Consider the following 26,201-nt stretch of genomic DNA (forward strand, 5'->3'; position numbering starts at 1 on the left):
CGCAGGAACCCTCTTCCTGAGGGGCTCGCCATCAACATCACCAGGGTCATCTCGTCTGATCTTATACCGCAACGCACCGCATACCGGGCATGCGTTCAGATCCCTGTATGCACCGCGGTAGAGGATGCAGTCATTAGGGCATGCATGTATCTTCTCCACCTCCAATCCTAGAGGGCATACGACCTTCTTTGTTGCGTATGTACTGTCGGGCAATTCGTTATCCTTTGGAAGCTTCTTCTTCAATATTTTCAGTAGCTTCTCAAATCCTTTGTCAGCCACAGCATTCTCTGCCTTCCACTGCAGCAATTCCAGTACGGTACCGAGCTTTGTGTTGCCATCTTCGCAATTGGGGTATAACCCTTTTTTGTGATCCTCTAACATGCGATCGAACTTCAGCTTCTCCTTTTGACTAATGCATTGCGTCCTTGCATCGACAATGACCCGGTGGAGATCATCATCATCGGGCACATCGTCTGGTTCCTCTTGATCTTCAGCAGCTTCACCCGTGGCAGCATCATTGGGCACATCGTCTGGTTCCTCTTGATCTTCACCAGCTCCCCCCGTTGCAGCATCACCGTATTCAGGGGGCACATAGTTGTCATCGTACTCTTCTTCTTCGCCGTCTTCCATCATAACCCCTATTTCTCCGTGCCTCGTCCAAACATTATAGTGTGGCATGAAACCCTTGTAAAGCAGGTGGGAGTGAAGGATTTTCCGGTTAGAGTAAGACCTCGTATTCCCACATTCAGTGCATGGACAACACATAAAACTATTCTGCTTGTTTGCCTCAGCCGCATCGAGAAGCTCATGCACACCCTTAATATACTCGCGGGTGTGTCTGTCACCGTACATCCATTGTCGGTTCATCTGCGTGCATTATATATAATTAAGTGTCCAAATTAATAGAAGTTCATCATCACATTAAAACCAAAGTGCATACATAGTTCTCATCTAACAACATATAGCTCTCCAGAGCATCTAATTAATTAAACCATACATTAAAACTATGTAAAACATTTCAATGCGAAAACAAATGCGATCATAATCGCAACCAAGGTAACAATTGATCCAACGGCATAATGATCTTCTCCTCCTCAATTTTTTTTTATTTTTTCCTTCAACAAATTGTTTTCTTCTTCAACTAAATTTAACCTCTCGACAATAGGGTCGGTTGGCATTTCCGATTCACATACATCCTAGATAAATAAAATCTATGTCACGTTGGTCGGCATAATTTTCATAAACAATAAATGAACCAATAGTTATAAAGATAATATACATACTAAATCCGAATCATAGATAGGACGAGGGCCGACGGGGGCGGATACCAAAACTATCGCACTATATAAGATGCAATAATAAATGTAAGAAAATGATACAAGTATCTATCTAAACATACAAGTAAGAATATTTTTCCTTTCAGAAAGAAGATAAGAACAAGAGGCTCACCACGGTGGTGTCGGTGATGAGATCGGCGCGGGTGATCGACGGCGGTGAAGACGGGGACGGGGCGTGACGGACCGCTAAATCTAGACAAATCTCGAGGAAAATGGAGCTTGGAGGTCGAGCTTCGAGAGGAGAAAGCTTAAGTAGTGTGGCTCGGGCATTCCATCGAACACCTCATGTGCATAGGAGGTGAGCTAGAGCACCACAAAGCCCTCTCCCCCTCGGCCAGAAAAAACAGAGCACTGTGCTCTGCTCTTGCGCGAGGGGGTATATATAGGCACCTCATTGGTCCCGGTTGGTGGCATGAACCGGGACTAAAGGGGAGCCTTTGGTCCTGGTTCAAGCCACCAATCGGGACCAATGGTGGTGGGCCAGGAGCGAGGCCCATTGGTCCCGCTTCGTCCCACCAACCGGGACCAAAAGGTCCAGACGAACCGGGACCAATGGCCCACGTGGCCCGGCCGGCCCCCTGGGCTCACGAACCGGGACCAATGCCCACATTGGTCCCGGTTCTACACTGAACCGGGACTAATGGGCTGAGCCGGCCTGGACCATAGCCCTGTTTTCTACTAGTGCTAGCACGGTAAACTAATATTATTCTCAGTTTTTCCTTCAAAAAATAATATTATTCTCAGTTTTTTGCGACAAAGAAATCCGTATATTCTCGGTCGGTTAGGTAGACTACTTCAAGTATTTTTTTTTTCTTCGCATCGATAACTACCTCATGTATGACTGTACGTCGTGTTAAAAAAATGTACTATAACTGTACGTATGGTGGCACTTCATACAGTGTTTTTACAGACAGGCTGCAATATGTCCCTCGCATCCCAGGCATGCATCTTTTTGTCGTCGGCAGAGACAGGATAACCAAAACTATTTCTCTGGATTTGGTCGGTTCTTACAGCGCGACCTCGCCCCTTAATCCGCATCACAGGATTAATCACCCTAGACTGGTCTTCCTGCAGCATCTACTCCCTCCGTTTCTAAATATTTGTTTTTTTAGACATTTTAAATGACTACTATATACGGATGTATGTAGACATATTTTAGAGTGTAGAATCACTCCTTTTGCTTCGTATGTAGTCACTTGTAGAAATGCCTAGAAAGACAAGTATTTAAGAACGGAGGGAGTACAAATCAACAGGAAAACAACAACTGCTTGAATATATTTTCTCGCGGGGAACCGCTCGAAGATTTGGGGATCTAGATGAATGGATTAATAATGTTGCACCAAAACAATTTTGCCCTTCCACATGCATGGATGCATGGGGCGGTCAGACCCAGACAATAATGCAGATGATATGCAGATGCAGTGCAGTGCGCAGATGAGATGATTGGCTGTTGAATATGACTACGTACCCTTGTTAAAAATAGAGCAACCACCTGTACGTGTACAGTGCACTTCATCTCCATCACATATGTATATATACAGTGTTGAACACTCTGGCTTGCCGGTTGATTGTTAACCAGGATTTAGGAACCGTGGATGTGGGCTAGCCAGTTAACATGTTGAGCCTGTCAAATGATTTGCTCATGATTTTGATTTGACTGGTCCTAATCCAGGCCCAATCACACTCTCAGCCAGCTAGCTAGAACACATGTTCATGCGTGTGTGCACTGCATGCACACTCCATGAACACACAGAAAACCTAATTAACCAAACCGGCTATGTCTGATGCATGCAATTAATTACTGAAACCTTGCAATGCCCAATAGAGGAAAAAACAATGAAATGCTAGTTAACTAGAAGAGGTTAGAAGTAGACCGGGTGCAAAGCAAGGTACGTAGGTAGCATTGTAGCCATGTTCCCAAGATTTGGTGCCCTTAAACAACTAGATTTGATCCGGGCTTACACTTAATTAGCAGAGGAGGAGGAGGCCATGTGAGGGATGCATGCCCTGCCTGCCAGGTCAGGTCTGCATGCAGGTCCAGTGAGACACTTATCTGCATGCCATGCCACAGCAGCTGATGATGATGGTGATGAGATCCACAGATTAATTCCCTTGCGCTGTTGTTGGAGCAATTAAGAAAACCAGCGCAGGCTCTTTCTGCTCCTCGATTAATTAGCAAGCGATTAACCAAACGTTGTGTGTGTGTGCGCGCGCTTATCTGTATAGTGAAGAACAGATTCATCATTAATCTGCATAACTTACTGAGCAGAGAGTTTTATTTACTGACATAGTGTACTAGACTTTGGTTCAGTCTTGACTCTTGACTTCTTGGTTAGAGAATATTTATGCATAAGTAGGTTTCTTTTTTCACCAATGAAGGCACTGGAAGATGAGCCCCTTTGCCTTGTACTCCCTCCGTCCGGAAATACTTGTCCTCGAAATGGTTGTATCTAGGTTTATTTTAGTTATAGATACATACATTTTATCCATTTCTAGGACAAGTATTTCCAGAGGGAGGGAGTTGTACAGATGAATGATGGCTTACTTGGATGTTAATTGCAGATTAAGGATTAATCCAGTACTTTGCATTATCAGCCTAAACATGGAAATTAATGCCTACCCATTTGAATCAAGGGCAGGTGAGCAAGAAACAAAAATGATTGAGGTGGCCAGGCTGTGTGGCTTTGGTATACCTAAGCCCATGGAAATCTAGCTAGCCCCAAGAAGACACACCCCACCAGCATCAGCAGGAGCTGTCAAGCATGGCAAGAGCCAAGGAACAAGTGTGTGTTATTGGGCAGTGGCTGTAGTGCAGGAGCATGTGAGCTAGTAGCTTAGCTGAGCTTAGGCCAACTCCACCGTGCGACCCTATCCTGTCCGCCCCCGTCCGTTTGGGGTAAAAGGGACAAACGAGACGGCCCAGCGCGCGGGCGCAAACGGACTTTTGTCCGCTTTGTGTCTGCTTTCAACTCATCCCCGGCCCAAGTTTGCGCCGGTTTTGCGGTGAAACGGACAGCGCGCGAGGGGCGGGACGCGCGCGCTTGTCCTTCCCTGGCCCGCCTGTCGGTGGGAGAAACCAAAACCCCCCCACGCCCATTTGGCGCCATTTGCCCCAAACCCTCCCACGTCCCTCCCGCCGCCCCCTATCTCCCCCGTCCATGGCCGACGCCCCGCCGAGTTCCGGTGGCCTGGCCGTCGACCCGACCGCAAAGGTGAAGAAGAAGGCGCCAAGGAAGCCGCGGTCGGAGTGCACGCCGGAGGAGATCGCCAAGTTGGACGCGGATTCGGCGAAGAGGAGGGAACGGAGAGCGGCCGTCAAGGTCAATGCCGCCGCGGCCAAGTTCGCCGCCCAGCGCGAGGAGCTGGAGGTCGCGCGGCGAGAGGCCGCGCGGCGAAAGGCCGCTGCCGACGAGAAGGAGGACCTCGTCAACAAAGCGCACGCCATCCTCATGCTTGGCATGGGCCGTTCGGCGGGGTTCCATGCAGCGGCCGTCGGCCCGGCGAGTACATGCTCGTCGGTCGCCCGGCCTATGCACTGCCAGTCGCCGACGTCGCGCGCCGCGCCCATGTCGCCCGGCTTTCCTCCGCCAAGGCATGACGGCCAGACCCGTTTCTCGGCGTCGCCGGACGTGGGCTTGTTCGCGCCGTCCACACCACGCCCCGCAGCCGTCATCGACCTCAACGTCACGCCTGGGTCCAGCAGCGGCGGGCGGCCGTCCGTCGAGATGCAAAGAAAGCAGACGCGGGCACCGTTCACGGGCACCATGCCGGCCCCCCGCGTGTTGTTTGACGGAATGCCAACCTCAACGCCAACGATCGACGACCCCTTCTACAACCAGTACATGGAGGACATGATCTTCCAGGGTGGGCATGGCCGTGCCTACGACCCCGAGGAGACCCAAAGTCAGGATGGCCGCGCCCAATACGTGCCCGATGAAGAGGCCGACGACCGTGCTGACTACGACCATGGTGATTCGTGGCATGAAGACAATGACATCTATGTCGAAGGTGAAGATGAAGATGAAGGCAATGATGTTGATATTAGTGGCGAGCCATTGTTCATCGACGAGCTCACCCAAAGAGCGGAAGCACAAAAGAAGCGGAAGAGCATTCGCATGGGTTCATATACACAAGATGAGGACAAGTTGATTTGCCAAGCTTGGATGGAGATTAGCCAAGATCCAAGGCCGGCGCGCAACAAAAGGGCATTGTTTTTTGGACGAGAGTCCACAAAACATTTCATGAAAGGAAGATGTTTGAGCCCTATCAAATTACATGCAACCGTGGCATCGGCTCGATTCAAAAAAGATGGTTGTTCATCCAACAAGAGTGCAACAAGTATTGCGCCGCATTTGAGAGCGTTGAAGCACGGCCCGTGAGTGGACTCGGCGTTGGGGACATGGTATGCTCTCCTCTTTCTTGCCCTTTCCGTTGCTACGGCCATGAGACTTCGGCCGTGTATATGTTTGCATGTTCACTTGTTGTTGATCATGTGCTGTAGGCATTTCAATCTTTGGAGGCATTCAAGGCCCGGCACAATGACAAGCCATTCACTCTTACGCATTGTTGGACGCTCATCAACAATTGCCCTAAGTTCAAGGACCAATACCGTGAACTACAAAGGAAGAGAGGATTGAAGACGGCCAAGTTCGCCGGAGGTGGAGATGGCGAGGCGTTGAAGAGGCCGAGGGGAAAGACCAACTCCAAGGTTGATGACATACATGATGCCTCGTCCATGGCATTGCATGACACTTTGCATGGCATGATGTCTCAAAAGGATGTGAGGGACGAGAAGAAGCGACAAAGCAAGGACGAGCAAATGAAGCAATACCTAGACCTTCAAAGAAAGAAGCTTGAGATGGAGGAGGCGGCCAAGAAAAGGAAGATAGACATGGAGGAGGCGGCCTGGCAAAGGCAGCTCGACATGGAAGAGGCCGCCCGGCAAAGGCAACTCGACATCGAGGTCGACAACGTCAAGGCCAGTCAGAGGCAGCTCGACATTGAGGCCACCAATGCCGCCACCAAAGCGAAGGAGGTGGCCCTTGCGATCATGAGTGTGGACTTGTCGAAGATGAGCGACAAGACGAGGGCCTGGTTCGAGGCCAAGCAGAAGGAGATGCTCGACGCCGAAGGCCTGAACTAGGTCGTCCGATCGGCGTGGCCGTTCTTTTTGGAGGCTGGCATGGGTGCCGCCCGCCCGCTGGGCCGCTGTCAGTGTGCCGGCAAAAAAACATTCATTTTGAAGGCCGGCTGTGTTGCCGGCCGCTGGCTGTGTTGCCGGCGAGGACAACTATTCATTTTGGAGGCTGGCTGTGTTGCCGGCCGCTGGTGGATGCCGGCGATGGTCGTGTAGGCCGCTGGCTTTGTTGCCGGCGTGATGAACTGGGGTCGTGAACTGGGGCTTGGCATTTGAAACGTCGCTTTTTTTTTAAAATAGACGCGGACAGGATGGGGCAAAAGGATGCGGCCGCGCGCTGGGCGCACGGCCACCGCATCCCAGGACAGGCCCGGACACGGTCCCAAATCCCTACCCAAACGGACAGAATCCGGACAAAACGGACGTCCGTTTAAGGTCGCGCGGTGGAGTTGACCTTAGTGCTGAGCTTTCTTGATACCCCAACCCAGAAGAACACAACATAAATGTTGTTGGGGGATTGTTGGGGGACAATCCTGAACCATAAGGCCTCCTTTGGTTTGGAGGAATTTCATAGGAATTCTAGAGGATAGGATTTTTATAGGATTTTTTCCTTTAGAGCCCTTTGGTTCATAGGAATGGATTCCTATTCCTACATAGGATTGGTTCCTATCCTCCACATTTCATAGGAAAATAAAGATGAGCCTAGACTCAATGGAAAAATTTCTTTGGTGTCAACCAAATGACATCTCGTTTCCTAATCCTACTCATAGGATTTGAGATACATGTCATCTCATTTCCTACAAAATTCCTATTCCTACGATAATCCTATCCTATGAACTAAAAGAGGCTTAAAGGAGTGGAGAAAAGCAGGTGGGGGTGCATGCACAACTGTCCTCCTTACTCAATGCACATACATATGCAGATCACTCACTCAGCACCCCCACCTGTGATGGCACCATTATTTATTCTCCTCCTTGCTCAGATGCTTCACACACAGCCTTGGAAGAACCACACATAGACATTGCTTCCAACTCAAGGCCTGGCTGTACTTTGTAACCTGTGATGCATGCTCCACCAGCCAGCAAACCCATATTTTGTAATATAATCATGCATGCATGACCTCAGATGACACCAGCAGCATCATGTGATGGATTAATGTGCATCAGGATGCATGGAGGGTCAATTGGTTCTTATAATTAACTAATATAATCTACCATGCAACTAGGTCTCAAGACCATAAAACAAGGGTTAGGTCTGTGGTGAACTGGTTATCCTCTTGTTTAAATTTTGTTGTCACTGTCAGATGATTGGGCCTCAAGGGCCGTGCAGGGGAAGGGGATCCGATGAAACACCGGAGCAAGATCATTGGCCACATCAGGATCAGATTAAAGGTTGCATCCTGCATGCATGTGTAGGTTCAGTCCTTGCTCAGTCACTAACTAGATTATATATCATTTATCTTGCTCTTGCATCCAGCAGATGGAACCAAACTGAAGTACTGAACAAGGGCATAGGGACATCGCATAAAAATCAGCAGGGACTAATTAAAAGAACAAGTAAATATGGTTTGGGCCAATTACTCCCAGATTAGTTGCAGCTGGCTTTTCAGTTAGCATGTCATGTGTGGTACTGTACCTATCCCTCAGGGTTGTGAGCGTATATATGTATCATGGTGACATGACTTGCAAGCACTAGAATAAAATGCAGGGCAGCTAGCAAGCAAGCAAGGTAGCTACTTCCAAATCCCAACTGGCTTGTCTGTCTTGTTGACATGTGCGTTGTAGTAAAGTGGCACACTGAAAGTTGGAGGCTTGGCCTTTTCCTACAGATCTAAGAACGGTCGACATGACATGTCCCTCTCTCTACTTTTCTGTATGCCTTCTTCTTTTCCTTTGAGATTTCTTCTCTGAAGAGAAAGAAAGAAAGACAGTGCAATGCTCGGTGGCAAACACAGAAACCAGCAATGGACGGCAGAGAGAAAATGAAAGAAAACATAATGCATATCTCATCAAGAAACTCTAGGGCGAAAAACTCTGTCGAAAAAGCACGCGCAAGTCATTCTGTATATGCATGCATTATCAGATCACTTTCAATTCAGATAGAATTCCAGGGTAAATAGGTAGACGGATAAGGTTGCTTTTGGGGCTGGTCATGTGTTGGGAGCGTGCTCATTGATCTCAAGGTTAATCATGCATGCAAGCAAGCAAGCAATGGGCATTGCATTTGTCACGTGAGTGGGGCCACGTGCATGTGTTTTTCCTTCATAAAACACTGCTTGGCATTGAAGCCTGAACTGCAGTGGTCAGCGAGAGATAGATAGAGAGAGAGGGGTTACTATAGCTAGATGAAAAGTGGTGGATGTGGATATGGTGAAGGGAGGAGGATGAGAAGAAGATGACAAGGGAGGAGTGCCAGTGCAGTGCCTTTGCCTTTTCATTCACGCACGGGACCCCCTACCCCAACTCCTACCCAACCCCTATCCACAATGCCCACTCTACTTGTTTACCTATCCTGGCATGCATGCTCATGCTCGCAGACACTCACACTCACTCCAAGCTCATGATGCTGAAACTTATGTAGATATGCATGGGCATTGATGTGTGTAGCTCCAAACTAACTGTACGTACTACTGCATCTCTCTATGTGACCGTGTGTGCGCTTGCTTTGAAATCAGTACATTGTACACAGCGACACAACACTGATTCCCCATGTTAACCAAGACACACACTACCAGCGGTGCAAGTATATGCACACCTGTCTGTACATGCCCAATGCCCTGCCCTGCACTGCATGCTATCCATCTGTGTGTGTGTGTGAGCCGACGTCACACCCCATACCCGACGATGGATTTGCACCGATCACGTACCCGTCGCCATGTGACATGACAAACCGGCTCCTTGCCATGTTCCCCGTGTCACACGAAGCCAATGCATATGCACTGCAACAGCAGCACGGTGCACTGGTAGGTAGGCTTAGCTTAGCATCGGCTAGCTGGTTTTAAGTACCAGGCACAAAGGTCCTCTCCTCCCTCCGTAACCATAAGCCTTGCAGCCTTGCAGGTAGGAGGAGGAGGAGGAGGAGGAGTAGAGTGGGCATGGACTGCACTGTAGCATGGTCAATGTCCTGCGCGCGTGCACAAGCAAACGATTCTCCAGCACAGTGCGCATGCATGCACTGCACGCCCACCCTCGGCCACAACCCCAAACTCCATGTACGCTGCCCGCATTATTTCCTTGCTCTCCTCTCACATTCTCGTGTCTCTAGCTAGCACCATGCATGATGCATGATGCATGATGCATGTGATGTGAGGGCCGGCCATGGCATGGCATGCGTCCATCTCCATCCCGCTGTCCCTGTCCGGCCTGTCACAAATGGCTGGCTGGCCGGCCGAACGGATCAATCATCCAGCTCCCTGTGCCGTGGCCGCGAGGGCACTGCCCCCTACCAGCTCCACGAGGGGCCGCGGCCGTCCCTCACCCGACCGACGGCCCGGATCGATCCGCCGGCCAACAAGACCCGTGTCATGAGAAGAAACTCCTCCTATATGTTGCTCATCCAGCTTCCTGTTTGTTGCTATTCGTCGTCTTAATGACACGGGGGCATTTATTTCTGGCCAGCGAAGAAAAATTGTCGTCGTCGGCGACGATTCGATCAATCAGGGATGGATTTGGACATAGATCAGGTCAATGCGATCGAGGAGGCCCCGTTTGGAACTCGGGAGCTTCCCGCGACCACTATGCCAAGTTAAGCTGGAGTATGGATCTGAACTACTCCTTAGGAAGATATGGACGCATATGCCCAGTTGCAAGTTGCAAGGCAGTGTCAACCTCTCACATCAATGCATGCAGACCTTGGCTAGATGCTGTGCCATGCCATATTGCCATGCATGGATCAAGTTGAAGACCTGCAGTGCTAGGAGTTGACCATATGTGTCCATATCTGATCCTAGTGAGGAAGAAGCTGGCTGCATGCTGCATGCACTTGCACTAGAACTGGAGCAAATATGGCCTTCTTTCTTCCCATGATGGTGGACTGGAGCAGAGCACAGCAGAGGAGAGCAAGTGAGGTCCAGCTCTGCCTAGCCATCATCATCATCTTCTCTGCATGCCCATCCCTCTTGGTTGGTTCTCATCAGAAATGGCACCAAGATTAGAAACTGCAGCTACTGGCAGTGGCACCACAGGAGGATTCAGTGATCAAGTGCCATATTTTGGTCATGTGCTCCAGTGCACAAGCCACAACAGCCGAGTGCTGCTGCCACATGCCATACATTTTCTAGGCAGGGCAACAGCATATACAAGAAACATACTAGTTAAGATTGTCACAGGAATGAAGGAAACATTACTACATTCTATTCTAGGATAGAAACTCTTCGGTGATGAAGCAAAGCACCAAGCAGGTATCACTCATTAACGGGTACTCTCTAGTTACACAAGCCTAATCAGATTATAACAAGGTCTGGGCTTCCTGTTTGGAATCTGAATGGATGAGCTCCATTGGTGCCCATACACATGAAGCCCATTTGTTATAGGCCGCTCAATCCATCAATTTTCTGGAGTGAACTGAACTGTCTTTGCAAACACACGGCATCAGACTCTCTTTTAAACATGCATGGCAGATGTGTCTAGCAAAGCAAACTTCAGAAATGTAAGCATCCACATATTCGAAGCCACACCGGCGTAAACCACGCTGAGCTAAAAGAGGGGGCACATTACACGATCACGCCTCAAGACCGAAATACCTGTACAACACTCATCCAAGTTCAATCTAAAGCTACCTTAGCCCTAGCAACTGAAAAAGAAAAAACTAAGCCCTTTTTCTGACACTGAGCAACCAATGACAAAAACTGAGAGGAAAGAAACAAATCAATGTAAACATTCTGCAAAGACCCTAGCACGTGCGACGAAATCTTTTCCTGTGAATCCCTTGACGACACCAATTTGCTAGCTACATTAGCCCTTGCAAACTGCGCCTTAGCGAGGTTGACGAGTAGATCCTACAAGATGTTGGGCACCTGTGCCGAGAGCCTTTCCTGCAGCTCTCTCATCTTCGAGCAGAGCTCCACCTTCTGCTCCTTGTAGCTCTGGAGCAGGAAGTCCTTCCCTTCGATGACCTCCTTCAGCTCGCCGACCTCTCTCTTGAGCATCTCCACCCTCTCTGCCTCGCCGTTCCTCTTCTCAATACCAATACAATGCAGCTCAGGGTCATCGATGCTGCTATCAGCATAGCCATTAGCATGCCCATTGGCGGCATCTGGTTGCCAGTTTCCAGCTTGCAAGGGCTTGTCGCGGGAGAGTGCTTCAGCCACACAATGATCTGCGATGATCTTCCTTAGCTGCTGGATCTCCCTCTCGGATTCGAACAGATCTCGATTGGCACCATCCAGCTGGGACTGCAAATTGGCGGTCTGCGTCTCCTCGATGCTGAGAGAGTTCTTAAGATCAGCTATCTGTGCTTGCATCTCCATGATCATCTCATCACGTCTCCTGAGGTGCTGTCTCAACTTCTGTATGACCTCTCTCTTGATATAAATGTCAGATCCTGATTCTGAAACACAGGGAGAGCCAGAACTGTTTGAGTACTGCAATGGTCTGCGATGATCTTCAAGCCGGTCAGGCGATGACGTCCACATGACGCCACTGTTCTCTTTGCTTGATTCTCGCCCTGGTATCTTTGCAAGAGGAAGGGAGAATTCATCAGGTTTCGATAAATAACTTGCAGGTGCTTGCTTGATTTCCACTCCACCATCTGCAATTCCCGCACATAACAACCAACAGTTAACATTGTTTCTGCCTTTTTTGCAACAACTATTAAGTCAAATAAAAATAGCAAGACAGCGTCCAGTGTTAGCCCAGTCAAGGGTGTAACAGTGCAATTTAACAATGCTAAACTCGCTATATAGCCACTTTGTCAGTATACTGCCAGTTTGTGGATTAATTTTTTGCTTCATGCTTAGTACTCATGGATTATGTTCAAGGTATGGAAGATTACATAACTGTAATCTCATAATCCAATGATGCAATGATAGTTAATGACATCAACTGTGTTACTGTATTTACAATGCCAGCTGAAAAAACTCAACACTGCAGAGTGCAAAGTTTGCTGCAACCTCATGAATACTCGGCAACAAGCATAAATTAAGCTGTAGCACAAGTTACCTGAGACACAGCAGTAGCAATTGGTTTCATCATCAAACCGGTACAGATTGGAGTGTAGTTCACAAGCTCCAGGTCTTCTTTTGGCTGCAAATTCAGATAGTCAGCACTCAGCAGACTGCACATATGACTGCAATTAGAACTAGAACTGCAAATGGGAGCATCAGACCTCTGGATGTACTATTTTGCTTCTTGGTATCAAACATCTGCTTCAGCTTGCATCCAAGTCTGACCGAGAGCGTGCTAACCAGAACTCCTCCCGCGACAAGAACCCAGCTCGGCCCTTCTCCCTGGGCATGGCTAACTCTCCCCGCCTTCTGCACGCTCCCATTAGTCTTGGAGGACCTCATCCTAAGAACAGCTTGACCTAGACAGACATGTACGCATCGCAACATGTTCGGCATCATTATTTCCATGCAGTATAGGAAAAGGAGTGGTACATTTCACTCATACAAATACAGAAAAGGAAGTGCGAAGGCCACTATCCGATCTTAGTCTCGCCCATACAAATATGGATCACAGTGGTAAGACAAGATTATGCTGCTGCTGCTTCAGCAGCAACATCAGATATGCAAATATGGATCACAGGGGCAAAACAAGGTTATGCTCTGCAGCAGCAATTTTTGTTGCAGTGAACTGAATTACACGACCCAAGTGAGTGAACTGGGCACATAACACGGGCATCTCGCTTGGCATTCAAGTCTGAGGGTGGCGTGTACATGAGTGAAATGGAGGACCACACCACACATGTACAAATGCATCCTAGGTTCCTTTTTTGAGTGCATCCTAGATTTCTGACCAAGAGGAGTTGCGTCTAAGCAAGAGGAGTTGCATCTCCCTCGAGTCTGGCGGCTCGGGATCTCACCACAACAGCAATAATCCATCCATGGAGGGAGCTAGCTCGAGAAACGGCGGCGGCGGCCAGCTAGTTCTAAGGACAACCACAGCCACCCCCGCGGTTCCTAGAACCCTAACGGCGTCGACTCCTGCTCCTCTGGGCGGCGCTAATGGCACGCCCAGCGCCTCAGTCGGCCATTTCCAGCCAGACGGGACCTGGCGCTACTGGATCTGGGGAGGTTACGGGGCGAGGAGGGGTCTCACCACTCACCAGACGGTCGGCCTATCGGTCGGCAGCTGCTCCGGCAGCTCCCGCGTGCCTGCCCGGTGCACGGACGCCGTGGACCTGCCCCGCCGATCGCCCGCCCGCCGCCGCCGACGCCGCCACCTGGCGAGAGTTGGGGGAGTGAGGGCTCTGAGCGGAGGGACAGACGAACTGCGGGGGCTGCTTGGGATTTCGGCCTGCGTTATGTTGGGCCTGGGCCGGGCTGAGGAGAACCATCGAGCCCTTCGCTGAAAAGTAGGTATCGGCTAGCTTTTAGGCACCCCTCAATAAAAAAAGGCTGGCTTTTAGGCCAGAGAAAGATACTAATCTCGGTGCCTCACTAAAAAAATTAAAAGATCCTAAAAAAAATAAAAGTCATTAACCAAAAAAATGCAATTCTCTCAAAAAATAAAAGGCAAAATAATTCAATTCACTTGATAACAGAAGAAAAATAATAGAATCATCAAAGAGTAGGCGAAAAGCGCCTTCCAAAATTGGACAATGATTAATAATTGGTTAAATATAATATCTGCCTCTCTTTGTAGAGAACTTGTAAGAGAATCTTACATTGTACTCCCTCTGTTTCATTTCATAATGTAAGACGTTTTTTCACACTACACTCATGTCAAAGAAGGTCTTACATTATGGGACGGAGGGAGTACATTTGTACTACTACATGCGAGGCTATATATTGTCAATGCATGAAAATGCATGGCGATTTTTGTCTGCTCAGCTGAAATCATGGCAAAGAAAACACACAAGTTCATAGAGGGGCCAAAAAAATAATGTAACCAGCCTACACAACACAAGAGCTCACAGCCTGTTACAGACACCATCACTTGACTGGTCATCATCCACAGAGGCCAACTAAAGCAAGACATCATCAACATCAATGTAAGAACTCCATGAATGCATAAATGCTACCCTGCTGCCTGAGCTCAACAGTGCAGGTTCTTCAGGTGTCACCGCAGGGGAGCCCATCCTTGCAAGGCGAGTGAAGCTCCTTCAGCCGGCCAGGGGGAGCCCCAGGCTCCGTCACCAGGTCCACCTCGGCTCGCCTCTCCACCGCTCTTCGCCTCGCGACCGCAGGCTTACGCAGCCCTCCACCACCCCTTGTCCGTGCGCTTATCATGATCTCGAGCTCCTTTTTGCGACCGTGCCACTTCGATCATGAAAAGTAAGAGCTTGGAGTTAGTGTCAGGACAAGATGAAGATGAAAAAAACCGTGTAGCGTGCAGCAGCATGTTTCAATGGGTGCAAGGAGTAAGACCAAAGGGTGAACGAGTCTAGATTTTTGGGGCATTCTAATAAAACAAAAATGATTTAAATAATTATGGCAGTAACTGATGGACCTTTTTTCAGACAAAGGAATTCAGATTATGTCACCAACCATCTCTGTAAGCGGGGAGTACTGCAAGCAAAAAGTAACAAGCCTAAAAGCTTTAGGATCAATCAGAAATGTATTAGGATGTACTCCGTAAATGTCTATATAGGCTCGACCACAAAAGTATTAGGACGTAAATGTCTGTACTTATCACATTCTCATAAAACAGAACTGATCTAAATAGTTAAGAAAATGGTGAACCTGTTCCAGATCAAAACAAAAATAGCTTCAGATTATGTAACTAACCATCACTGTAAACAGAGGGTCAGAATAGTATTAGGACATAAATGTCAGAAAAACGTATTAGGACGCAATGCAGACAAATATAGGAAATGTCCACTACCTTGGTCAGCCTCTCTTTAAGCTTCGGTCTTGTGGATGCCAACACCCGTCTTGGCTGAGCATCTGACTTTTGCAGCACCAGCTTCTCAGGTTTCGCCTTCTTTGTTCTTTTAGTCAGTAGCTCCATTTTCGCTGCTGCTTGAAGCTTCTTGGCAACAATTTTTGTCACCACCCTTTTAAGCTTCTTGGTTACCCGTTCTTTCTCTTTGTTCCAAAGGAACACAGACATCATCTCAGACTGTATCTTGTCATAGCTGTCCCAGTCCAGCTTATCTTGCCCGTGGTCACCTTCTTTCGCTGCCTCAGCGATACTCTCTGACCATATACGAAGGATCATCTGTCTTGACCTGACAGAAATCATTCTCCTCTCCCATACCTTTCTCAGCGCGGCGCTTATTTTGTCTTTGCTCGATTGTCTGAAATACGACCAAACAGAATTTCAGAGCTACATACCAGCTATTTATCTATACACCTTAAAATAACAGAAACATGTATTTACGATTTACCTATGCAACTGACAGTGTCCTAGCATTTTCTTCTTAACCTGGGATAACAAAAGGAAAAAGGAGAGCAACTGGATTGAATTTTCAGAGAGTTCACAGACCATAACAAGAGCAGTTTATTCTTTGCCAGATGCAAAAAACGGTGTCTTACATGACATCACCTTGGGATCTCTCAGAGCCTCGATAGTGCCCTGCTTGATGCGCTGCCTGTGCTCTACAACACAAGAGATAATGTATTACTCCTCCAGATTGTACTGTCATGGCATATACTGCTTGTGTACCACATTGTCATGCACAACTGTTTTGCTGAGGTAAAAAAATCTTGTCAAGAGCGTGGCCGACATACCTTGGGTTAATTTCCTTCCTTTGGTCCAGGGAGCCTTCCCCTTGTTTGCAGCACTAATCTTTCGTCTTCTTTCGATTTCCTTCTCTGACAAACCAACGGGATAGGCACTGCCTAACTCCACATTTGATGGTGGACAATCGTCTTGCACTTGCCCCATCATATCGCCCTGCTTGGCTGAAAGTGCAGAAGAACAAATATGGGCCCATCGTTCATCCATGTCGTCGGACGGTCGTCCTGTGCAAGCCAGTGTTCTGAAGGATGGCCGGGGCGAAACAAGCCCTCGATGCTGTATTGACCCATCAAGGCGCCGAATTCCTTTCTGCTCCGACAACACGCGGCGCTTGCAGCGCGCAAGCTTGACTGTTCGGTACCCGGTAGCAGCAGCGCACTGGAAGGCCGTGGAATGCATGGTCGCCCTGTATGTGCCATTTGGTTCAGTAAGCATTCAGGCTATTTGTTCACTGAAAAAATTCAGTAGAAAACGACAGCCTCGTCGAGTTACATTAGGAGGCTGAGCCGATGTCAATGTATTCATTCACAAACGCAGTGAAGAAGGGGACCTAACTAGGCAGCACCTGTACGTATGCACAATTTGGTGCAGTGAGAGTTCAGGTTCGTTGTTCACTGAAGAAATCCAGCAGGACCCGGCACGACAGCCGAGTTACTTACAGTAGGAAGATGAACTGGTGTCAAGACATTCATGTACAAGGGCAGTGGGGAAGGCGAGCTACTATAAGTACAGTACTAGGCAGCAACGAAGTAAATGGACGGAGCCTGAGCATCCGAAGTGAGCAGTGTAGAGAAGAGAGAGAGAAACAAGGAGAAAGTGTAGGGATGTTGGAAGTATACCTGGCACAATGCGCGGCCGCAGCCATGGATTTCGCGGAGAGCAAGCAGGCTAGAGGAAGTCGCCGCCGCCGGCGGCGGCCTGAGCCGGAGGGGAGTGGAGGAACTGGTCGGGCAGTGGATAGGAATAGGATACTCTTTGATGAGGCAACTTGGGCCTGTCGCCTGTGTGTGTGTATGCGTCAATTCTGGGCTAACAAACTGGGCCTGTAATCCATAGCCAGACGACTCCTCGATTTTTTTCCCTTGATTATCATATATGATGAGGAGTCTGTGTATATGCATATGCCTTCATTTGTATAGGATGCCCTTTGATTTTTCAATAAAGGGCGTTTTTACTAACTCAAAATGTAGCATCAGGCGGATACAAAGATCAACACCCAGAACAAACTAAGAGACGATAAAAGGCTGAAATATCGACAATAGTAGAGTCATATAGGACCGACACTATGCCTATGTCGAATGTGGCCGTAGACCGATCCGGGGATTATGCTACCACCCATGTTGGGTAAAACCTCCCTGGCCACCCGCTCCAACCACATACATACCGGCTTGAACTGTGGATGACATTGCGTTCGGTATAGCGTAGACCACGTACGAAGCGAGTGCGTACAACAGAAAATAACCCCCCTAAAAAACCTAATAATTTCTACATAGCCAAATTGCCTACAATACGGTTGAATGGTATGTTGGTTTACTGTCTGATGTGGGGAGGTGCAACAATGAATCTTTTCAATACCTCAAGGACTAAATATGGGCGAAGGCGCAAGGGTGGATTGATAAGTCTATGCCATCGTTGGGAAAATAAATTTTGATCAAGTCGGTAGTGCAACAAATCCTCACGTACTCCATGTTATGCTTTATAATGCCAAGAGTTTTATGTAATCATATTAACACCACGTTCACGAAATTTTATTGGGGATTTAAGGATGGAACTGCGGAAAACTGTGTGGATCTCATGGGAGGATGTGACAATGCCAAAGTATATAGGCGGTTGGAGTTTTTGTAATACCGAGCTCTTTAGCTTGGCCATGTTGGCGAAGCATGGATGGAAAATTCTACAAGAGCCCAAATCACTTGGTGCGAAGATATTGAAAGTTTTTTGTTACCCCTTTGCAGATATTCTTGATTTAGAGCTTGGCAACCACCCTCGGCAAGCGTGTTGCATTATTCATGCAGGGATGCCAGTACTTAAACATGGAATAATTAAGAGAATTAGTGGTGGAGAGTCAACAAATATCCAGAATCATAACTGGCTACCATGCGATAATATGATGTGGGCTTTATAACCGGTTTCTGCTAATCACCAACAATTGTTTCAGTGTTGATTGATGGCCTGTCAAGGCAATCAAATGGTGTTGTCATCAATGAACATATCTGTCCTATGAATGCACAAACCATACTCAATATACCTATGAGGATGATTGCAACAGAAGACTGTTGGTATGAATAGTCAGGTAACTTCTGGATGAGGCCGACGAGCAGCTATTTGGATACGAAGCGTCGGAGGGAAGATTGGTTAGAGAACCGGTCAAGTCATTCAGATACTAGAGGTTCTCAGAATCAATGGATCAAGTTGTGGAGGGCCAACATTCCCGCTAAGACGAGAAGTTTTGTCTAGCGTTTAGCAAAGAATTCTATCCCAATTGGAAGTCCAACCGTTGGCGAGCTCGTGGGGTCCATGGTGAGGCGATGGCTAGGGCTCGCCCGAGTTGCGTACTCGCTAGCAAACTTCGGGCGTGGTTGTCCAGCTCGATTCCGAGCACTCCTGGACATGCAATTTGGTCAGGGTGTGTGGTCGATCGTGACGAACACGAGGTTCACGACGACAAGGTCAAATTGATGCTTACCTTGCCGGAATCAATGGCATGATGACGACGCGACTCGGGTGTCGTCGTGGACATGTTCTGGGGCATCTCCGAACGTGCGCCTGGTATCCAGACAATGCGCTAATGAGAGGGGGACCGAACAGTGGTGAGGTCGGGGCTCGGGGTGGAGTAGCTCGCCGGGATTTCACCACCAGCTAAGATGAATCAATTCAATCAACTCCTAGTCACAAGAATTATTTTGAGCCACAATATCAATCAATTCCTAGTCACCGGAATTATTTTGAGCCACGGTATCAATCAATTCAATCAACTCCTAGTCACCACTAGCTAAGATGAATCAATCACAGAAAATCTAAATAATTTTTAATTCACTCTAAATTAATAGTTCACATTAAAAAATTGACAAATTTAGGATTTGGATTAATTTTTTAAGAAAATCTTTTAGGGTAATTTTTTTGAGAGATAAGGAAGAGCCAGTCTTGGGCTGGGCCTCTTCCACCAAGGCTGGCCTAGTAGAGTTTGCTGTCGGGGATCCGAGCCCAGCCCAGCCCAACCAACGAAGGCTCTTCCTTTGGTTTCGTTTGGCTTATAGCCGAGGCGGAGTCGCGGAGGAGGCGGTGCTGCTTCGCTTCCTTCCCGCTGCCGGCGTCTGGCGTCGCCGTCGGTCGCGTCTCCGCCGCCCGCAGGTGAGCCGCCGGCCTCCTCTCGCCGCTCCCCTCCCCCTCCGCCTCCTCCGCCTAGGGTTTTGTGCTTCGCCAACCAGAGCTGACGAGCATTTCTTCCCCCCGTTCCGTTGTTCGTCGCAGCCGCAGGCACCGCCGCCCCCTCGCTCCTCCTCTCCGGCGAGCTCGGCGACTCCCTCGCCGCGGAATCCGCCGCTCCTCCCGCTTCCGCACGTCCGCAGGTGCAGGTGAGAAGCGCGCGCCCCCACCTCCCTCCCCCTCTCCGACTCCCGCAGCAGCGCCATCCCCTGCTCGTAGTCAGCAGTTAATCAGCGGGACGGAGGGCCCGCGTTTCCGGCCGGGAGCCGCACGCTCCGCGGCGGACTTTCGCATCTGGGGTCGGGATTTTGGCCGGGAAGGTTGTGCGGTGAACTGTTCTTGGCCGGGAATGTTTCTGCAAACTGCTCTTGGCCGGGATTTGGGATCGCTACGCTTCTGCAAATTTTGGATCGGGATTTTGGCCGGGATTCGCGTCCCGGGCTCCCGCCTCGTCTGTTCTTAGTTATTGGGTATCATATTACTCGAGTTCTTAAGTTATTGCTGTGATTCATGAATCATGCCAATGATGCTTGTATGGATCAGATATTGCTGTTATTGCTGTCCGAGCAGATATTGGATGGATCAGGGGAGCTGTATTGGTTTGTTACTTGTTAGTGTATTCCGTGCAGATATTGCAACTGATTACTTGACTTGTTCTTAGTGCGTTGCTTAGCCCAATTTGTGTGCACATTGCTGTAAGATGAGCTGTGCTGTATGATGTTCCTTTACGATGACAGGTTCTGTCTGCCTTGCAGTCGGATGCATTTGTATTTCAATCTTCTGCTGATGTTGAGATTCATTTGCTAATTGCTAGTTTACTCGTGTTCTTACTTATTGGTGTGATTCATGAATGCTTGCTATAAGGGTGCCACCAACGGTTTTGTTTGCTAGCGTATCCTGAGCGAAAATTCCTTCTGATTTTCTTAGTTTCTGAGCAAAATTGGTTGCTGAACCCATTGTATATCTGTCAACCCTTGCTGAGTGTTAAGTACTAGGTGGTTTCTAGGATGCATATGCTTTCACAAAGTTAATTAGCTCCAATTTTCCAGGCAAGCATTCATCTTTTGATCGACATTCATCTTGCATTGCATCGAATATGCTGCATGCAACCTATTTCATACGCCAACCATGTAGATGGATGCATGTATTTTCTGCCTAGACAAGATTGCGTGCGTGTGTTCTCCCGAATTAGTTCTAGTTCATTGTTGACTATAGTTGTAAATTCCATGGGCATGGTGCATTTGGATCCATAATTAATGAACTATTTCATTTTATTAAAATTTCTTGGTTCCTGCTCTAAACCATATGTATTTATTGCACCTGCTGATGTTGAGATCCATCTGCTATAATATATAGTTTACTTGGGTTCTTAGTTACTTGTGTAATTCATCAATGATTGTTAATGGTGCCACCAACTCTTTGTTTGTTACCGTATTCTCAGCAAAAAAATCCTACCAACTGTTTTGTTTGTTAGCGCATTCTCAGAAAAAAATCCTTCTGATTTTCTTAGTTTCTGAGCAAAATTGGTTGCTGAACCCATTATATATCTGTCAACCCTTGCTGAGGGTGGTTTCTAGGATACAGATGCTTTCACAAAGTTAATTAGCTCCAATTCTCCAGGCAAGCATTCATCTTCGTTTGATTGACATTCATCTTGCGTTGCGTCGAAATATGCAGCATGCAACCTATTTCATCGCCAACCATGTAGATCGATGCATGCATTTGTTTCCTTGCGAAGATTCCCCGTGAGTTCTCCCAAATTATTTCTAGTTCATTGTTAGTATAGTCTGTAAATTCCATGCGCACGGTGCATTCAGATGCATAATTAATGAACTGTTTCATTTTATTAAATTTTCTTGGTTCCCGCTCTAAACCATATGTACTTATGGCAGTTGCTGATGTTGAGATCCATCTGCTACAATATATAGTTTACTTGGGCTCTTAGTTATTGGTGTACTTCATGAATGATTGCTACTGTTTTTTTTTGTTAGTGTATTCCCAGGAAAAAGTCCTACCAACTGTGTTTGTTACCGTATTCTCAGAAAAAAATCCTTCTGATTTTCTTTGTTTAGAGCAAAATTGGTTGCTGAACCCATTATATTTATCTCTCCCCTTGCTGAACCCATTATATTTATCTCTCCCCTTGCTAAGTGTCAATATTTTGTTGCTTCCACAAAGTTAATTAGTCAAGTACTAGTTGGTTCATCTGCTATGATGTATAGTTTACTTGAGTGTTAGTTACTGGTGTTGTTCATGAATGCTTGCTAATGGTGCCACGACTGTTTTGTTCGTTACTGATATTGCAACTGATTGCTTAAGCTCTGGTGATCGTCTTACTGAGTGGCATGCAATTTTACTTGACTTGTTCTTGGTGCGTTGCTTAGCCCAACTTGTATGCATACTGCTGTAAGATGAGCTGTGCTGTGGGATGTTCTGTTGGAATTAACTTACTGCATGGAGTATACAGAGGGAGTACTTACTGTTTCGTTTGTTCCCAAGAAAGATTCTTGATGTGCTTTCGATGTTTCGCTGCTTTATGATGATGAAAGCTGAACCTGAATGTCGGTGGCATGTGTCCTCCAGAATTAGTTCTAGTTAATTGTTTGAGTACGGTTGATCTCCTTTGCAATAATGAATTGTTGACAAGTTGGTGCCTCCTTCAAAAATTGTCTAGCTGAACAGAAACAGTTCTTTCCCTTCACTTTTGATCTGTACTAGTTTTGTTTTCCGAGCAAAAAAAAAGAAAAAGAAAAAAAGAGCCAAAACTGGTCGAATGCCTGAATTGATTTATCTCCAATCAAGTACTATCTGTTCGATACTACATACTTAAAAATTCTGCATCACATTGCAGAGATACCTCATCATGTCAGCTGCTGCCGTGGACTCTGCTGCTGTGGCGGTGCGGAACACATGTGGCTGCAAAAACACCGGATGCAAAACCAGGTATGCACAGACACACTTGTTGAATTGTATGAACCAGATCCATCCAATCAACTAGTAGTTAGTTCGTAGTGCTGCTATCTAACTGTTGCTTGTTGATATGCTACATGCAGAAAGTGCGCTTGTTTCAGGGATGGTTTGCCTTGCATTCGTGGGCGATGCAAGTGCGAGGGCTGCGAGAACAATTCGAAGGGGCTGGTAAGATATGCTTCTTCCTTAGAGCACACTTCATTAATGAACACCTTGCTGCTCTAGCCTCTGCCAAGAACCTGAAAGAAATGTGTTGCACGTATTCCAGGCTATAGATGTGTTGCCGACGAAGTGCAGCTGCAAAAGCACCAGATGCAAAACCAGGTATGCACAGACACACTGGTTGAATTATATGAACCAGATCCATCCAATCAACTATAGTAGTTAACTGGTGCTGCTGCTATCTAACTGTTGCTTGTTGATATGCTGCGTGCAGGGTGTGTGCATGTTTCAGGGAGAATTCGCGTTGCACTGGTCTATGCAAGTGTGTCGGCTGTGAGAACAATCTTCGTGGGCTGGTAAGATATGCTTCTTCCTTAGAGCACACTACATTCATGAACACCGTGCTGCTCTTGCCTCTGCCAAGAATCTGAAAGAAATGTGTTGCACTTATTCCAGGTCAATGAGGCAGATAGCAGGCCGAAGAAGTGCAAATGCAAAAGAACCAAATGCAAAACCAAGTATGCGCAGGCACACTGGTTGAATTATATACTCCCTCCATTCGAGAAAAAGCTTGTCCCTCAAATGGATGTATCTAGCACCAAGTTAGTGCTAGATACATCCATTTGAGGGACAAGCTTGGGACAAGCTTTTTCGGACGGAGGGAGTTTGAACCAGATCCATCCAATCAACTATAGTAGTTAATTTGTAGTGCTGCTATCTAACTGTTGCTTGCTGATATGCTGTGTGCAGCATGTGCACATGTTTCTGTGCGGATTCGCGTTGCACTGGTCTATGCAAGTGTGAGGGCTGCGAAAACACTCCGCAGGGGCTGGTAAGATATGCTTCTTCCTTAGAGCACACTACATTCATGAACACCATGCTGCTCTTCCCTCTGCCAAGAATCTGAAAGAAATGTGTTGCACTTATTCCAGGTCAATGAGGGAGATAGCAGGCCGAAGAAGTGCAAATGCAAAAGAACCAAATGCAAAACCAAGTATGCGCAGGCACACTGGTTGAATTATACTCCCTCCGTCCGAAAAAGCTTGTCCCTCAAATGGATGTATCTAGCACCAAGTTCGTGGTAGATATATCCATGAGGGACAAGCTTTTTTGGACGGAGGGAGTTTGAACCAGATCCATCCAATCTACTATAGTAGTTAATTTGTAGTGCTGCTATCTAACTGTTGCTTGTTGATGTGCTGCGTGCAGCATGTGCACATGTTTCAGTGCGGATTCGTGTTGCACTGGGCTATGCAAGTGTGAGGGCTGCGAGAACACTCCGGAGGGCCTGGTAAGATATGCTTCTTCCTTAGAGCACACTACGTTCATGAACGCCGTGCTGCTCTGGCCTCTGCCAAGAACCTGAAAGAAATGTGTTGCACTTCTTCCAGGCCAATGAGGGTGATAAGGGGTGCACGTGCAAGTTAATCAAATGCAAAAACAAGAACTGTGGTTGCCGGCAGGTATGCGCTCTACATGCATGGTCCTTCCTTGTTCTGCATTTTTGTCTCTCCAGAAACTAGACATGCTGCTGTTGCTTGACTGAAATTCTTCTTCTCCTGAAGCGCGGGGCCAGGTGCACCTTAAAATGCAGTTGCCAAGGGTGCTTAAATGGAAAAGGGACCGGAGGGGGTGAGCAACCACATTCTCCTCTCTTTATGTGTGACTCCTTGTTTGCATGATGGATCACGCTTGTGTATTTCTCTCTGCTGTTCTGCATGCACAAAGCAGCTGATACGTCCCAGGATAGCAGGGAGGCTCAGGTTCCAACAAGCGAATAAGAATCGGGGTAAGTTTGTGCTTCCACTTGGGCAGTTTGTTGAGAGAAATCATAGGTTAATTCTGTGTATGTCTGCCCCAATCTGTTGAGGGATAAGCAACTAATCCTGGTGATGTGCTCCTTATGTGCAGTGATGACAGTAGGCTTGAGACATACCAGAGCATGATGCAAGTCACCTTACATACTTACCATCCTTGTAATGATTACTCGAAGCAAGCACGGCGAGAACTCCATGATCTGCGATGTCGTTAGCCTCAGCCTCAGGGGGCTCTTGATCAGACTGATGAATACTTGATGCATATATATACTCCTGTAGGAATTGTTGCCCTCATCGGTTGCCGTCCATACTCGTTCTTATGCATACATACTTGCTGCAAATGATTTCTCTCTTATAAACTTTAGGAATTTTCTGATGGTGTTTGAAAATTGAAACCCAAACTACTACTAGTATGCATGGACAAAGAGGCCCTGGTGGCTTTATTTCTGCATTGCGTTACATACTCTGATGATATGCATGCTCTCATCAACTTGTGAATTCCTTCACTGATGGCTCTGCTTGAAAATTGCCTGCAAGCTCTACTCTGAAGGAGGCAACCATGTCCAACTGATACACACGACATTTGTAGCACAGGAGCTTGGCTTAAAACTTGTCGACCAACTCAGAGGCCATAGGACATAGCACCCTCTTCTTTTACATACATATGCGCAAACTGATGATCAAGGTTAAGACACTTATTTTGGGACGGAGTGAGTATTACCTTAGTAGAACTGTATTGCCGGAGTGAGTTTCTTTTTACAGAAAGGGCCAAGTCTATATGTTGATAAACTAGCCCTTACAAGAACATCACTAAAAAGGGAAAATTATAGGCAAGTTCTTGATATAGGTTTTTGTAGACTGAAAATATAAAAACAACAAGGTAACAAGTGGTAAAAGTGAGCGTAAACGGTATTGCAATGATAGGAAACAAGGCCTAGGGTTCATACTTTCACTAGTGCAAGTTCTCTCAACAATAATAACATAATTGGATCATATAACTATCCCTCAACATGCAACAAAGAGTCACTCCAAAGTCACTAATAGTGGAGAACAAATGAAGAGATTATGGTAGGGTACGGAACCACCTCAAAGTTATTCTTTCCAATCAATCTGTTGGGCTATTCCTACAAGTGTCACAAACAGCCCTAGAGTTCGTACTAGAATAACACCTTAAGACACAAATTAACCAAAACCCTAATGTCACCTAGATACTCCAATGTCACCTCAAGTATCCGTGGGCATGATTATACGATATGCATCACACAATCTCAATTCATCTACTCAACCAACACATAGAACCTCAAAGAGTGCCCCAAAGTTTCTACCGGAGAATCACGACGAAAACGTGTGCCAACCCCTATGCATAGGTTCATGGGCGGAACCCGCAAGTTGATCACCAAAACATACATCAAGTGAATCACGTGATATCCCATTGTCACCACAGATACGCACGACAAGACATACATCAAGTGTTCTCAAATCTTTAAAGACTCAATCCGATAAGATTACT

General features: G+C 47.2%; 3 protein-coding genes across 5 annotated transcripts; 1 reads left to right on the plus strand and 2 right to left on the minus strand.

Annotated features, from left to right (window-relative positions):
* Nucleotides 1-11,095: 11,095 nt before the first annotated feature.
* Nucleotides 11,096-13,907, minus strand: LOC125530416 (uncharacterized). 2 transcript variants are annotated; one of them, XM_087532873.1, is made up of 4 exons: nucleotides 13,738-13,907; nucleotides 12,799-12,996; nucleotides 12,633-12,716; nucleotides 11,096-12,222 (listed from the first exon to the last, which is right to left on the minus strand). In XM_087532873.1, exons 2-4 carry the CDS (start codon nucleotides 12,977-12,979, stop codon nucleotides 11,471-11,473), a joined length of 1,017 nt encoding a protein of 338 aa, XP_087388999.1. In that variant the 5' UTR covers nucleotides 12,980-12,996; nucleotides 13,738-13,907; the 3' UTR covers nucleotides 11,096-11,470. The 2 variants fall into 2 exon arrangements, with proteins under 2 accessions (XP_087388999.1, XP_087389003.1); XM_087532877.1 differs by having other exon boundaries at nucleotides 13,731-13,907.
* Nucleotides 13,908-14,420: 513 nt separating this feature from the next.
* LOC147992978 (uncharacterized) lies at nucleotides 14,421-17,311 on the minus strand. Of its 2 annotated transcripts, XM_087532865.1 has the most exons (7): nucleotides 17,156-17,311; nucleotides 16,307-16,722; nucleotides 16,122-16,174; nucleotides 15,964-16,001; nucleotides 15,459-15,873; nucleotides 15,084-15,142; nucleotides 14,766-14,893 (listed from the first exon to the last, which is right to left on the minus strand). In XM_087532865.1, exons 1-6 carry the CDS (start codon nucleotides 17,179-17,181, stop codon nucleotides 15,104-15,106), a joined length of 987 nt encoding a protein of 328 aa, XP_087388991.1. In that variant the 5' UTR covers nucleotides 17,182-17,311; the 3' UTR covers nucleotides 14,766-14,893; nucleotides 15,084-15,103. The 2 variants fall into 2 exon arrangements, with proteins under 2 accessions (XP_087388988.1, XP_087388991.1); XM_087532862.1 differs by lacking the exon at nucleotides 15,084-15,142 and having other exon boundaries at nucleotides 14,421-14,893; nucleotides 17,156-17,310.
* Nucleotides 17,312-19,583: 2,272 nt separating this feature from the next.
* On the plus strand, nucleotides 19,584-25,163 carry LOC147992979 (uncharacterized). The gene is made up of 13 exons (XM_087532881.1): nucleotides 19,584-19,667; nucleotides 22,594-22,685; nucleotides 22,796-22,880; nucleotides 22,981-23,036; nucleotides 23,149-23,230; nucleotides 23,331-23,392; nucleotides 23,625-23,706; nucleotides 23,807-23,868; nucleotides 24,084-24,165; nucleotides 24,266-24,337; nucleotides 24,440-24,506; nucleotides 24,603-24,663; nucleotides 24,786-25,163. Exons 2-12 carry the CDS (start codon nucleotides 22,606-22,608, stop codon nucleotides 24,653-24,655), a joined length of 783 nt encoding a protein of 260 aa, XP_087389007.1. The 5' UTR covers nucleotides 19,584-19,667; nucleotides 22,594-22,605; the 3' UTR covers nucleotides 24,656-24,663; nucleotides 24,786-25,163.
* Nucleotides 25,164-26,201: the final 1,038 nt, after the last annotated feature.

The sequence above is a fragment of the Triticum urartu genome, chromosome 1A, assembly GCF_056163025.1.
Source record: "Triticum urartu cultivar PI428250 chromosome 1A, HENAU_Tu73, whole genome shotgun sequence".
NCBI classification, from domain to species: Eukaryota; Viridiplantae; Streptophyta; class Magnoliopsida; order Poales; family Poaceae; genus Triticum; species Triticum urartu.